Raw genomic sequence first — 13,118 nt, 5'->3', positions numbered from 1 at the left:
GTCTAATTTCAGGAGCCTCTCCACCACCCCCTCCCACTAAACCCTCCCTATAGATCAGCTCCTGTACACATACAGAGACCGCTGGCCCATCATGCCCCTGCACACAGAACAACAATTTAAACTTTACTACCCCACTCCTCCTGCAGCTTCCCCCTCTTCTGGTAAAAACAATCCCTTGTGAATGTGATGAAGGAATCCACTCTACTGCCCTTGTTTAACAACTTTCTCACAGATCTGAACAAGCCTTTGCCGTTACAACAAAATAATTTCTTCCTGTCCATCTGTTCTTCTTTCTCATTGAAAGTAAAATTGTGTTTCCCAAACTTGTCAGTGGAAACAGTCCCACACCATGTACTCCTGCTCACAGGAGCTGGTATCAGTCATTCTCCATTAAACAATTAGATCATGGCAGGTCTGCACCTCAACCCCATGACCCACCTCTCCGCATTATCATAGCACAGTGGGACACAATGCTGGGAGGCCCAAGTTATACACCCAGCCCCCCCACTCACTGGTGTGAGCTGTCAGATCATCAGATCAGCTGTAAATTAACAACATTCTTGAGAGGGCTGGAATTGGGGAACTTGCCCGGGATGAGGGGGAATGAAGTCCAAAACTTGGGCAAAACAATCATGTACTGACAGATATTAAATGTGTTACAGCTCCGAAGCTCAGCTCCATTGTTCCATCCCGGGAGGCAATCCACAGTCAAGCAAATGCTGTCCTGGGCTGTGTGATATCTGGATTCTCTCCTGACAACATTAAAGTATCCTGGAAAAAAGCTGGATCTGCCCAAAAAGGCATCATTCTCCCTTCCACTCCGAGATCTGGTGGTACATTTGAAACAATCGCTTACCTGACAGTGCCTGTGCAGGAATGGACCAAGAAACTGAAATATACTTGTGAAGTGAATCACACACCTTCCGGTTTCAGTGGTCAGGTCAACATGATGTATCAAGAGGGTGAGTGATGGCTGAAGAAAAATTTATTATCTTACAGTACTAAACTAATTAACTGAATCTCCCACAAATTCCTGTCCCTACTGTCAATCTTGTTGAGTGACGTACAGCTGATCTTTGCACTTTGAATCAACTCATATCACCAGCAGCTTTAACCCCATCTACTGAGCAGGAAAGGTGTAAGATCAGGTCACCTGACCATTCTGTCTCAATAATTTTAGTTGTCTTTGTTTGTAGTTATAATGAAAATAAGTTACTGTGCAAAGCTCACATCCCATGCTTTACCATCTGGAGAAAATCTCCCTGTTCCCTTTTCACTGTCTGCCTAGTGTTAGTTCCTCAAAAAATATCTCTGCATATTTTGTATTTGCTTCAGTCTCCAGAGTCTGTTTCCAGTGTTTCCTGACAGACTCTCTTGTCGATTGTCCACTCACTGAAATGTAGGTACCTTGATTATTTTTGAATTAATGCCCAATCCTCGAGTGAATGTTGTGACCTTGTGTCCTCAGATCCTCAGCCAGGTTCAGGGACAACATGCATTTATCATGGCTGACACAACCCCATCCCAATAGGATGTTATGTACAGATCTATGAATCTTCCATTTCCAGGTGGAAGCTGTCTCAGCTGTTTTTTGGAGCCTGTGCCAATGTTCTTTTACCAGAGTAATCTCAATGCAACATTTTCCGATGGTTCTACCCAACAGTATCATTGTTCAGCAGGAAAGTGTGAAATAAAGAATACAATTCATCAATGAATTCTTTTACAACCCATTTACTGGATTCTTGACCTGTCTCTGGTATCCATTGGGATACAGGTTTAACAGACAGTGATGAAAATATGTTATTTAAAATGACTATCTCTCCTCTCCACATTTCAATTTGACTTCCCATTCCCATTCTGATATGTCTGTCCATTTCCTTCTCTACTGCCAGGGTGAGGCCAAAGTCAGGACCTCATATTCCATCCAGATACCTGCCAACCTGATGGCATGAATACTTATTTCTGCAACTTCCAGCAGTTTCCACCCCGCTCCTTTATTCTCCCATTTTTTCTAATTCCCATACTAGATACACCCTCATTCCTTCACTTCTCCTCACCTGCCCATCATCTCCATTTGGTTCCCCTGCTCCTGCACTTTCCTCCATGGTCCACTGTCCTGTCAGATTCCTTCTGCTTCAGCCATTTATCTCTTTCACTTATCCCCGACCAGCTTCTTAATTCATACCCCTCCACCATCCACACACTTTCCCCCTCACCTGGTCTCACCTCTCATCTGACAGAATGTATTCCTCTCTACTCCACCCACCTTCTTATTCTGGCTTCTGCCCACTTCCTTTCAGTACCGGTGAAACCACTTGCCACAAAAGATTGGCTGTTTTTTCCCCCCACAGATGCTGCCTGACTTGCCAGGTTCCTCCAGCACTTTGTGTGTGTTGTTCAAGATTTCCAGCATCCGTAGAATCTCTTGTGTTTCTGGTTGTCCATACACTCATTCATTTGTGTACATTGTTGCTCCACTGTGACTCAGATCCCAATTCCAGTTTCCTTGGCCAGATTCCCTCCTGTCTGACTCCAGTCAGCAAGAACTGGAACCTGTTTTTCACCCAATGGCTGTGAGGCACGAGGTGATGAAGGTGAACAGGTTTGAAATTCCAAATTGACTCAGCCAAAGGATGGATGACCTTTTGATAACATTGGGCACAAGACAAGTTGGTGAGACAAGACACAGGGGTCTAACCAATCTCCTGTCCAATCTGACATGCTTTGTGTGTAAATCCTGGACCAGACAAGTTGCTAAAGTTACATTGATCCATGTGCCGGACACTGAATTCAGTCCAAAAGGGAAACTCAGTGACTGCAAGGAATGTTAGAAAGGAGAATGTTTTGTTCAAATTGCCCAAGCATTGAGGGAATTATATGCTTCTTGTGGAATTACACCAGCATTCAGCAATAAGCAGAGCAATCCTGACTCTGTCAGGTTTTATGAGGGGATCGCATTTCCCAGAGACTGATGAACATCAAGACCGTGCTGATATCGGACATACTGGGAAACCTGCAGAAAACATGTTTAACAACATCACAGTGCTGATTAAACTGAGATTCACAATTCAGTGACCCTTCAGTGTACACCTAGATTTGCATATTTGTGATATTACATGACAACAATGATCATCTAGACTACACCCACGGACTTTCTGTTTTAAAAGAAACTTGCTCATAATATTACTGAAATCAGAAAGGTTAAGAAATACACATCATACCTTGTTGGATGATCCGGCCCAGTTAGACTGGAACCATGTGGAACCATCTGCTCTTTCTTCAGACAAAGAATCTCCTTGAAGTTCTCAGCCATGACACAAACACAATCAGCCTCCACACTAAATATCAAAGAGCAAAAACACCCCACGGGCCTGAAGGTGACCGAGTGTGTAAATGGTGAACACAAAGTGCAGGGAGCTGCAATGTAAGTGAACTGACGATAGTGCATTGGGAGATGACCTCAACAACTTCACTTGAGTGTAATCACACAAAACTGACTCTAACCCAAAGGACAGGTGACCCAACAGTTGATCAAAGAGCTGTTTTATTCATTTATCATTTCCCATCAATCACTGATCTCTCTGGAACTGAGGGACTTGCTGCCTCATTCCTGATGGTGATTCAGCTCCAGCCGTGTTGCTGCAGGTCTGGAGTCACAAACCAGCCAGACCAGATGAGACTTCTCTCCAGAAATTACCACAGAGAATAACACTACAAATACCTCCGTAGTCTTCTTTTTATTCCAAAAAACGTTTCTGAATTGAATTTAAACTCCCTTCCACCGGGTTGGGATTTGAACCCACTTTGCCAGTTCATCAGTGCCTAACTTATGGATACACTCTGACCATGGCTGCTCATTTCAAGTGAGACAGAGGCTTCAGTGTTTGTCAGCAAGAATGCTAAAACCACAGGCACCAGCAGAAGTAGTGCAGGTGTATGAGTGAGCAGAGTTGAAAGGATACGATGTTGTCTGAAGTTTGTGTGGGTGGTGAAGGTTGCAGAGATGAGGAGAGGCACAGCCACAGTGAGACTGGAATGTCGGGATGTGAAGTTATTAAACTGAGTGAATCCCAGGCTCAGCCCAGATGGAGAAAGGGATTCTCATTGATTCACAGTGTTCACTGTTACTAATCAATGGCACTGAGTCTCCAAGCAAAGAATATACTGTGCTGTGTCTCTGCTGAGAAATCTGCATGCTTCTCTGTCTCACCCAGCTCTGTCTCACAGTAAACTGATTTGTACGGTTATTAGAAAGGGATTCGAAACCTCGTTAGCACATCCTTTGTTCTGAATTTCTTGTCTCAATCAAACTTATAGGAATATGAGGCACGTGACTCAGCCCCGGGTGTTTCTGTTATCCTGTTTGCATTAAATGCAGCTGTCCTGTACTGATGATCTGCCTGGACTTGACACAACCAATGGAAATATCTCCAGTAAGATTCTGAGCATTTCAATTTCTAATCCACAGAATTGGCTGTCTTTATTCAAAATCCCGATATTGAAGAGATGTGGATCGACAAGACTGCTACCGTGAAGTGCACAGTTATCTGTACAGATCCTGAAAATATCCACATCTCGTGGCATGTGGACGGGAAGGAGAAAACTAAAGGGGTTCACACCCATCAAGCGGAGCGGGACGGGTCCCGATGCAGAGTGCTCAGTGAACTCCAGATCAGTGTGGAGGAGTGGTTCAGTGGGGTGGAATACGAGTGCTCTGCTCAGGAATCTCCTTCATCTTCCCGAGTGTCAGCACGCACCAATAGTACCAAAGGTGGGTAAGAGACCAGCGGTTAAGTGGCCAGCATTCGTGACCTGGGCAAAAATGTTGACATTTCCTTTCTTTTCTTGTCTATTCCAGTCGAGATAAAAAGTCCCAAGGTCACTCTGCTGCCTCCATCACAGGAAGAGACCAAGAATAGGAAAACGGCCACGCTGGAGTGTGTGATCTTTGGATTCTACCCGGACCAAATAAATGTCATCTGGGAGAAAGGCAACACTGTGATCACCTCCAACACCAGGGCTACACCGACCGCTCTGGAGCAGGGGTGGACTTTCAATGCCAGACACTTCCTGACCGTGAGTTTACAGGAATGGAAGACAGAATCAGTCTTCAGCTGTACAGTGATTCATCCCCCCTCCAACACCCGTATCAAGAAGCAAGTGAAGAATGTCCAAGGTAGGGTCCTGGGACGCATCCCATTATTCAAATTGTTTACATTGTGCTATGAATTCAAAGTAAACACTAAATCATGGTGTAGTTCTGGTTTAGTTTTGTGAGTGAACTATTAAAGTTCAGAGTACAAAGTACATTTGTTATCGAAGTATGTGCACCATATACAACCTTGAGATTCTCTTCTTGCAGACAGTCACAAAACAAAGAAATACAATAGAATTCAGAGTCAACCATCCAATGTGTGAAAAAAACAAATTGTGCAAACAATAAAAAAAATGCAAACAAACAATCTACAGAACCTGAACCGCAGAGCCCCCTGAAGTAAATCCACAGCCACGTTGCCAGTTCAGCACTGCAACGGGTCCAGGAGACCGATGGCTGCAGGCCACGGCCGTGGAGCCAGGCTCAGTGCTGAGGTGAGTGCCGATGGCTGCAGACCACAGCCGCAGAGTCAGTTCCGTGCTGAGGCGAGTGAAGCCTCATCGAGAAGTGAGCTGAATATTGGTTCCTACTTCACCTTCACCCTCAACGCATTAATCTTTTTAATCTGGCTCAGTAATAAAATCAGCCAATCTTTGGTTTGTTTTCTGCTCTCAACCAACATAATCCAGAAGCTTCACCATAGAAACAATTGCATCTCTGAAAATGGCTCATCACTTGAAGAGAATCCAGACCATTTTACTGGACAGTCTGTCTTTGAACAATATTCCAGCCTCCGATCAGTGCCTCAGTCATGACGGAATTTCCAGCAGAGCAGCTCTCCCTCTGCTCCTGTGTGGGAATAGTCAGCCTGGACAATGTGTAGAAGCCTCTGGAGGGCGGCCTGAACACACAACATTCTGACAAAGCAGCACCAAATTTTAGTTACACCTAAAAGAGAAAAAGGTGCATTTAAATATTTGTGACAAAAATTAAATATTTCTAATACTTATTTTTGAAATATGAAGTGTATTTTCTGGAAGATATTCATGTGAAACTTGGCTCCATTTCCCGTTCCACAGACACACTTTGAAATGCTGGGTATTTCCTGTATTTGTTTTAATAAGTGGCTGGTAATAGTTTAAGTGACCATGTAACTGCAAAAACAATGTAAGGGCCAACCTTGTTCATTTACATTTGCTCAGGGTGTTTACCCTGTCTGCTCAATAGGGGAGATTCCTTTCTTCACCAATGTAGATTGGTCTCATCTCGTCTTGATGGGACTGGCAGATCATTGGCCAGAAATGAACAGCAAATGCTGATCTTGTCAGTGACAAACTTGTCCATTGGGAAATGGTGAAATAATAATTGAGCCATTTCTCCCAGATGACTGTTCAGATACCAAACCCCTCAGTTATTTTAAGCAAACCTCCCTTCGAAGAGATCTGGACAAAGAGGACAGTGACCATTCTGTGTGAAGTGGTTCACAGTGAATTAATTACAGGGATTCAGTGTCACCTGGGCAGATGGACGGAAAGAAGAGGGAAGATGGGGTGAGGACGCTCATCCAGTCAGCAACAGAGGTGAAGACATGATCACCAGCAGACTGACTAACGATTCAGCCCTGGGTGTTTCTGTTATTCTGTTTGCATTAAATGCAGCTGTCATGTACTGATGATCTGCCTGGACCTAACACACCCAATGGAAATATCTCCAGTAAGATTCTGAGCATTTCAATTTCTAATCAACAGAATTGGCTGTCTTTATTCAAAATCCCAACATTGAAGAGATGTGGATCCACAAGACCACTACCTTGAAGTGCACGGTTATCTGTACAGATCCCGAAAATATCCGCATCTCATGGCACGTGGGCGGGAAGGAGAAAACTAAAGGAATTCACACCCATCAAGCGGAGAGGGACGGGTCCCGATATAGAGTGCTCAGCGAACTCCAGATCAGTGTGGAGGAGTGGTTCAGTGGGGTGGAGTACGAGTGCTCTGCTCAGGAATCTCCTTCATCTTCCCCAGTGTCAGCACGCACCAATAGTACCAAAGGTGGGTAAGAGACCAGCGGTTAAGTGGCCAGCATTCGTGACCTGGGTAAAAATGTTGACATTTCCTTTCTTTTCTTGTCTATGCCAGTCGAGATAAAAAGTCCCAAGGTCACTCTGCTGCCTCCATCACAGGAAGAGACCAAGAATAGGAAAACGGCCACACTGGAGTGTGTGGTCTCCGGATTCTACCCGGACCAAATAAATGTCATCTGGGAGAAAGGCAGCACCGTGATCACCTCCAACACCAGGGCTACACCGACCGCTCTGGAGCAGGGGTGGACTTTCAGGTCCAGACACTTCCTGACCGTGAGTTTACAGGAGTGGAAGTCAGAATCAGTCTTCAGCTGTACAGTGATTCATCCCCCCTCCAACACTCGTATCAAGAAGCAGGTGAAGAATGTCCAAGGTAGGGTCCTGGAACTCAGCCCATTCATGAAATTGTTTACATTGTGATATGAATTCAAGGTCAATATAAATCACGGTACAGCCCTGGTTTAGTTTTGTGAGTGAACTGATAAAGTTCAAGGTACAAAGTACATTTATTATCAAAGAATGTGCACCATATACAACCTTGAGATTCTCTTCTTGCAGGCAGTCACAAAACAAAGAAACACAATAGAATTCAGAGTCAAACATCCAATGTGTGAAAAAAACAAATTGTGCAAACAATAAAAAAATTCAAACAAACAATCCACAGAAACTGAACCGCAGAGCCCCCTGAAGTAAATCCACAGCCACGTTGCCAGCTCAGCACTGCAACCGGTCCAGGAGACCGATGGCTGCAGGCCACGGCCGTGGAGCCAGGCTCAGTGCTGAGGTGAGTGCCGATGGCTGCGTCCGCAGCTGCATAGTCAGTTCAGTGCTGGGGCAAGTGAAGTCTCAGAGAGTAGTGAGATGAGCAGCAGTTCGGCCTTCATGTTTTTTTGTCAATGTCTTCATCTTTTTTAATCTGGCTGGGTGATAGAATCAGCCAGTCTTGGGTTTGTTCTCTACTTTCAGCCAACATAATCCAGACTTTCACCATAGAAATAATTGTATCCCAGAAAATACTATCCTAACTTAAGGGGAATCCGGATCATTTCACTGGACAGGCACTCTGGAGATCCCTGATATTTGTCTTCAAAACGTTCTCTCCCTCTGACATTGAACATAATCCCAGCCTCCAATCAGTGCCTCAGTTGTGACTGAATTTCCAGCAGAGCAGCTCTCCCTCTGCTCCTGTGTGGGAATAGTCAGCCTGGACAATGTGTAGAAGCCCCTGGAGGGTGGATTGAACACACTACATTCTGACAAAGCAGCAGCAAATGTTAGTTACACCTGATAGACAAAAAGAGTGCATTTTATTATTTAGGACAAAAACTAAATATTTCTCATACTTAAAATTTGAAATATGAAGTGTATTTTGTGGAATTTTTTTCCGTGAAAATTTGCTCCATTTCCAATTCCACAGACACACTCTGAAATGCTATTTTCTGTATTCGTTTTAAAAAGTGTCTGGTAACAGTTAAGTCACCATGAAACTGAAAAAACAATGTGATGGTCAATCTTGTTCATTTACTTTCCCTCAGGGTGTTTACCCTGTCTGCTCAATAGGGGAGATTCATTTCTTCACCAATGTACATTATTCTCATCTCATCTTCTTGGGACTGGCATATCGTTGACCAGAGATGAACAGGAAATGCTGGTCTTGTCAGTGACAAACTCAGCCATTGGGGAATGGTGAAATAATAATTTCTCCCAGATGGCTGTTCAGATACCTGCCCCTCAGTCACTTTAAGTAAACCTTCATTTGAAGAGATCTGGACGAAGAGGACAACAGCCATTCTGTATGAGGTGGTTCACAGTGATTTACAGGGATTCAGTGTCACCTGGCAGCTGGACAGAGGAAGAGGGAGGATGGGGTGAGGATTCTGGGTCCAGTCAGCAACAGAGGTGAAGACATGAGCACCAGCAGACTGCCAAGTGATTCAGCCCTGGGTGTTTCTGTTATTCTGTTTGCATTAAATGCATCTGTCACGTACTGATGATCTGCCTGGACCTAACACAACCAATAGAAATATCTCCAGTAAGATTCTGAGCATTTCCATTTCTAACCCACAGAATTGTCTGTCTTTATTCAAAATCCCGACATTGAAGAGATGTGGATCGACAAGTCTGCTACCGTGAAGTGCACAGTTATCTGTACAGATCCAGAATATATCCACATCTTTTGGCATGTGGACGGGAAGGAGAAAACTAAAGGTGTTTTCGAACAACCACCGCAGACGGACGGGATTCGATACAGAGTCCTCAGTGAACTCCAGATCAGTGTGGAGGAGTGGTTCAGTGGGGTGGAGTACGAGTGCTCTGCTCAGGAATCTCCTTCATCTTCCCGAGTGTCAGCACGGACCAATACTACCAAAGGTGGGCAAGAGACCAGTGATTAAATGGCCAGCATTAGTTACCTGGGCAAAAATGTTGACATTTCCTTTCTTTTCTTGCCTATTCCAGTCGAGAAAAAAGGTCCCAAGGTCAGTCTGCTGCCTCCACCTCAGGAAGAGACCAAGAATAGGAAAACGGTCACACTGGAGTGTGTGGTCTCTGCATTCTACCCGGACCAAATAAGTGTCACCTGGGAGAAGGGCAGCACCGTGATCACCTCCAATACCAGCGCGACACCGACCGCTCTGGAGCAGGGGTGGACTTTCAGTGCCAGACACTTCCTGACCGTGAGTTTACAGGAATGGAAGACAGAATCAGTCTTCAGCTGTACAGTGACTCATCCCCCCTCCAACACTCGTATCAAGAAGCAAGTGAAAAACATCCAAGGTAGGGTCCTGGGACTCAGCACATTATTGAAATTGTTTACATTGTGCTATGAAGTCAAGGTCAACACTAAATTCACAGTGTAGTTCTGGTTTAGTTATGTGAGTGAACTGATAAAGTTCAAAGTACAAAGTACATTTATTATCAAAGTCTGTGCACCATATACAACCTTGAGATTCTCTTCTTGCAGGCAGCCACAAAACAACGAAATACAATAGAATTCAGGGTCAAACATCCAATGTGTGAAAAAAAAAGAACAAATTGTGCAAACAATAAAAATATTCAAAAAAGCAATTGACAGAACCTGAACCGCAGAGCCCCCTGAAGTAAATCCACAGCCAGGTTGCCAGTTCAGCACTGCAACCGGTCCAGGAGACCGATGGCTGCAGGCCACAGCCGCAGAGTCAGTTCAGTGCTGAGGCGAGTCAAGCCTCATAGAGTAGTAAGATGAACGGCAGTTCGGCCTTCACTTTTGGTGTCAAGTCTTCATCTTTTTAATCTGCTTAGGTGATAAAATTATCCCCTCTTAGGTTTGTTTTCCACTTTCAGCCAACATAATCCAGACTTTCACCAAAGAAATAATTGTATCCCGGAAAATACTTTCATAACTTGAGGGGAATCCGGATCATTTCACTGACAGGCACTCTGGAGATTCCTGATACTTGTCTTCAAAATTCTCCCTCCCTCTACCTTTGAACATAATCCCAGCCTCCAATTAGTGCCTCAGTTGTGACTGAATTTCCAGCAGAGTAGCTCTCCCTCTGCTCCTGTGTGGGAATAGTCAGCCTGGTCAATGCGTCTCTGGAGGGCGGCTTGAACACACAACATCCTGACGATTGGTGGCATCCGTTAGTCTCGCGAGACCTTGGATCTGCGCCCGGAATGTATTGCTTTAGTCTGTGTTGGTAGAGCAGTGTCTGTTGTGGCTGTAGAGGCCCACACGGGAGTGACAGTCTCAGCGGCAGCGACTGCACTTGAAGGCACTGTCCTCTAGTATTGTCTTGGTGCTGTTTTTCCGACGAGTGCACTTTTCTTCAGCAGCAAGCCTCAGCTTCTCTCTCCTCTTTTTAGACCTCTGCGTAGATTTCCCACCTCTCGACGTTCATGTTCAGTGACTTCATGTCTCTCTTGCAGACATCTTTGAAACGAAGATGGGGTCACCCTTGTGCTCTCTTGCCGGAGGCCAGTTCCCCATACAGCAGGTCTTTCGGGATCCTCCCGTCTGACATGCGGTGTACGTGGCCCAGCCAGCGGAGACAGCGTTGTTGTAGCAGGGTGAAGAGGCTGGGTATCTGGGCGTGGGCCAGGACCTAATTGTTGGTGACTAGGTCAGTCCACTTGATGTCCAGGATGGATCTCAGGCTGCGAAGGTGGAAAGCATTGAGACGCCTCTTTTGTCTGTAGTAGAGGCTCCAGGTCTCACTGCCGTAAAGCAGTGTGCTGAGGATGTAGGCCCTGTAGACTGCAACCTTGGTGTGCGTCATCAGCTTTCTGTTCTTTCAGGCTCCCTTTGTCAGCCTGGTGAATGTTGAGGCTGCTCGTCCAATCCATCTGTTGATCTCGGGGTCTAGGGAGAGACTGTCCGTGATGGTGGAGCCTAGAAATGTAAACTTGTGAACTACCTCCAGCTCGTAGTTGTTGATGGTAATGGCAAGGGGTGCTCAACGCCTTGGCCCAACATGTTGGTCTTCTTCAGGCTGATGGTCAAGCTGAAATCCTGGCAGCTCTTGAGAAGCTGTCCATGAGGCGTTGCAATTGCTCTTCAGAGCGTGTTGTCAGTGCCACGTCGTCTGCAAACAACATGTCCCTGATGAGTACTTAACGAACCTTGGCTTTCGCCCTCAGCCGGGACAGACTGAACAGCCTCCAGTCCGATCTGGTGTGGAGGTAGATACCATCAGTTGATGTTCCAAAGGCGTGCTTCAGCATGACTACGAAGAAGATGCCAAACAGGGTGGGGGCAAGCACACAGCCTTGTTTCGCACCGCTGTGGATGTTGAAGGCCTCCGAAGAAGAGCCGTCAAACTGAATAATGCTCTTCATGTCTGTGTGGAATGACTGAACTATCCTGAGGAGCCTCGGGGTACAACCAATCCTGGCAAGGATTTTGAACAGGCCGTCTCTGCTCACAAGGTCGAAGGCCTTCGTAAGGTCAATGAAAGAGACGTAGAGTGTTTGTCTTTGCTCTCTGCAATTTCTCTTGTTATTGTCAAAGGGAGAAGATCCTGTCGATTGTGGAGCGTTCTGACTTGAAACTGCACTGAGACTCGAGATATACCCTTTTGGCTATTTTCTGCAGTCTGTTCAGGACCACACGGGCGAAGACCTTCCCAACGGTGCTCAGCAAGGAGATTCCCCTGAAGTTGTTATAGTCTCTTCTGTCCCCTTTGTTCCCATATATGGTGACAACGTTGCAGTCTCCCATGTCTTGTGGCACTGCTCCCTCTATCCAGCACTGGCACAGTAGTTTATGCAGGTGGTTTAGCAGGACACCCTTTGCACATTTGATGGCCTCTGGTGAAATGCCACCCAATCCTGGTGCCTTCCCAGTGGGCAGGCTGTCGATGGCTTTACTCAACTCTTCGGCAGTCGGCAATGCATCAAGTTCCTCCATGACAGGCAGGCATTCCACAGCATCTAGCGTGCTGTCTGAAATGCTGTTTTCTCTGGAGAAGAGTTCAAAGTAATGCTCCACCCATCTCTCCATCTACTTGCCTTTGTCATTGATGGTCTCGCCTGTTATAGTTTTCAATGGTGCTGTCTTGCTCTGAGTTGGCCCGATGACAAAGCAGCAGCAAATTTTAGATACACCTAATGGAGAAAAAAAGTGCATTTTAATATTTGTAACAAAAACTAAATATTTCTCATACTTAAAACTTGAAATAAGAAGTGAATTTTGTGGAATTTTTTACATGAAATTTACTCCATTTCCAATTCCACAGACACACACTGAAATTCTGGGTATTTTCTGTATTTGTTTTAAAAAGCGTCCGGTAACAGTTAAGCGACCATGAAACTGCAAAAACAATGTGATGGTCAATCTTGTTCATTTACTTTCCCTCAGGGTGTTTACCCTGTCTGCTCAACAGGGGAGATTCATTTCTTCACCAATGTACATTATTCTCATCTCATCTTCTTGGGACTGGCATATCGTTGAACAGAGATGAA

At 45.3% G+C, this 13,118-nt stretch overlaps 1 protein-coding gene, 1 long non-coding RNA gene and 1 gene segment (V, D, J or C); 2 read left to right on the top strand and 1 right to left on the bottom strand.

Annotated features, from left to right (window-relative positions):
* The window catches only part of LOC140203541 (Ig heavy chain C region-like), an 86,646-nt gene that overhangs the window by 7,144 nt on the left and 66,384 nt on the right, over window positions 1-13,118 (top strand).
* Window positions 1-13,118, top strand: part of LOC140203885 (uncharacterized) — a 41,453-nt gene that overhangs the window by 6,486 nt on the left and 21,849 nt on the right. For 4 of the 5 annotated variants that reach the window (XM_072270034.1, XM_072270032.1, XM_072270030.1 and 1 more), the window contains exons 3-9: window positions 663-962; window positions 4,469-4,771; window positions 4,859-5,176; window positions 6,844-7,146; window positions 7,234-7,551; window positions 9,246-9,548; window positions 9,636-9,953. In XM_072270034.1, the coding sequence (XP_072126135.1) occupies window positions 663-962; window positions 4,469-4,771; window positions 4,859-5,176; window positions 6,844-7,146; window positions 7,234-7,551; window positions 9,246-9,548; window positions 9,636-9,953 (2,163 nt within the window). The remainder of the gene's footprint in view (window positions 1-662; window positions 963-4,468; window positions 4,772-4,858; window positions 5,177-6,843; window positions 7,147-7,233; window positions 7,552-9,245; window positions 9,549-9,635; window positions 9,954-13,118) is intronic. The other variant, XM_072270033.1, reaches the window with a different exon arrangement.
* Window positions 11,461-13,118, bottom strand: part of LOC140203887 (uncharacterized) — a 56,014-nt gene continuing 54,356 nt past the window's right edge. The window contains exon 3 of the long non-coding RNA XR_011887412.1: window positions 11,461-12,761. This is a non-coding gene — a long non-coding RNA (uncharacterized lncRNA). The remainder of the gene's footprint in view (window positions 12,762-13,118) is intronic.

This window comes from Mobula birostris, chromosome 10 (genome assembly GCF_030028105.1).
Source record: "Mobula birostris isolate sMobBir1 chromosome 10, sMobBir1.hap1, whole genome shotgun sequence".
NCBI lineage: Eukaryota > Metazoa > Chordata > Chondrichthyes > Myliobatiformes > Myliobatidae > Mobula > Mobula birostris.
The sequence above is the reverse complement of the archived record's forward strand: the minus strand, read 5'-3'. Positions and strand labels throughout refer to the sequence as shown.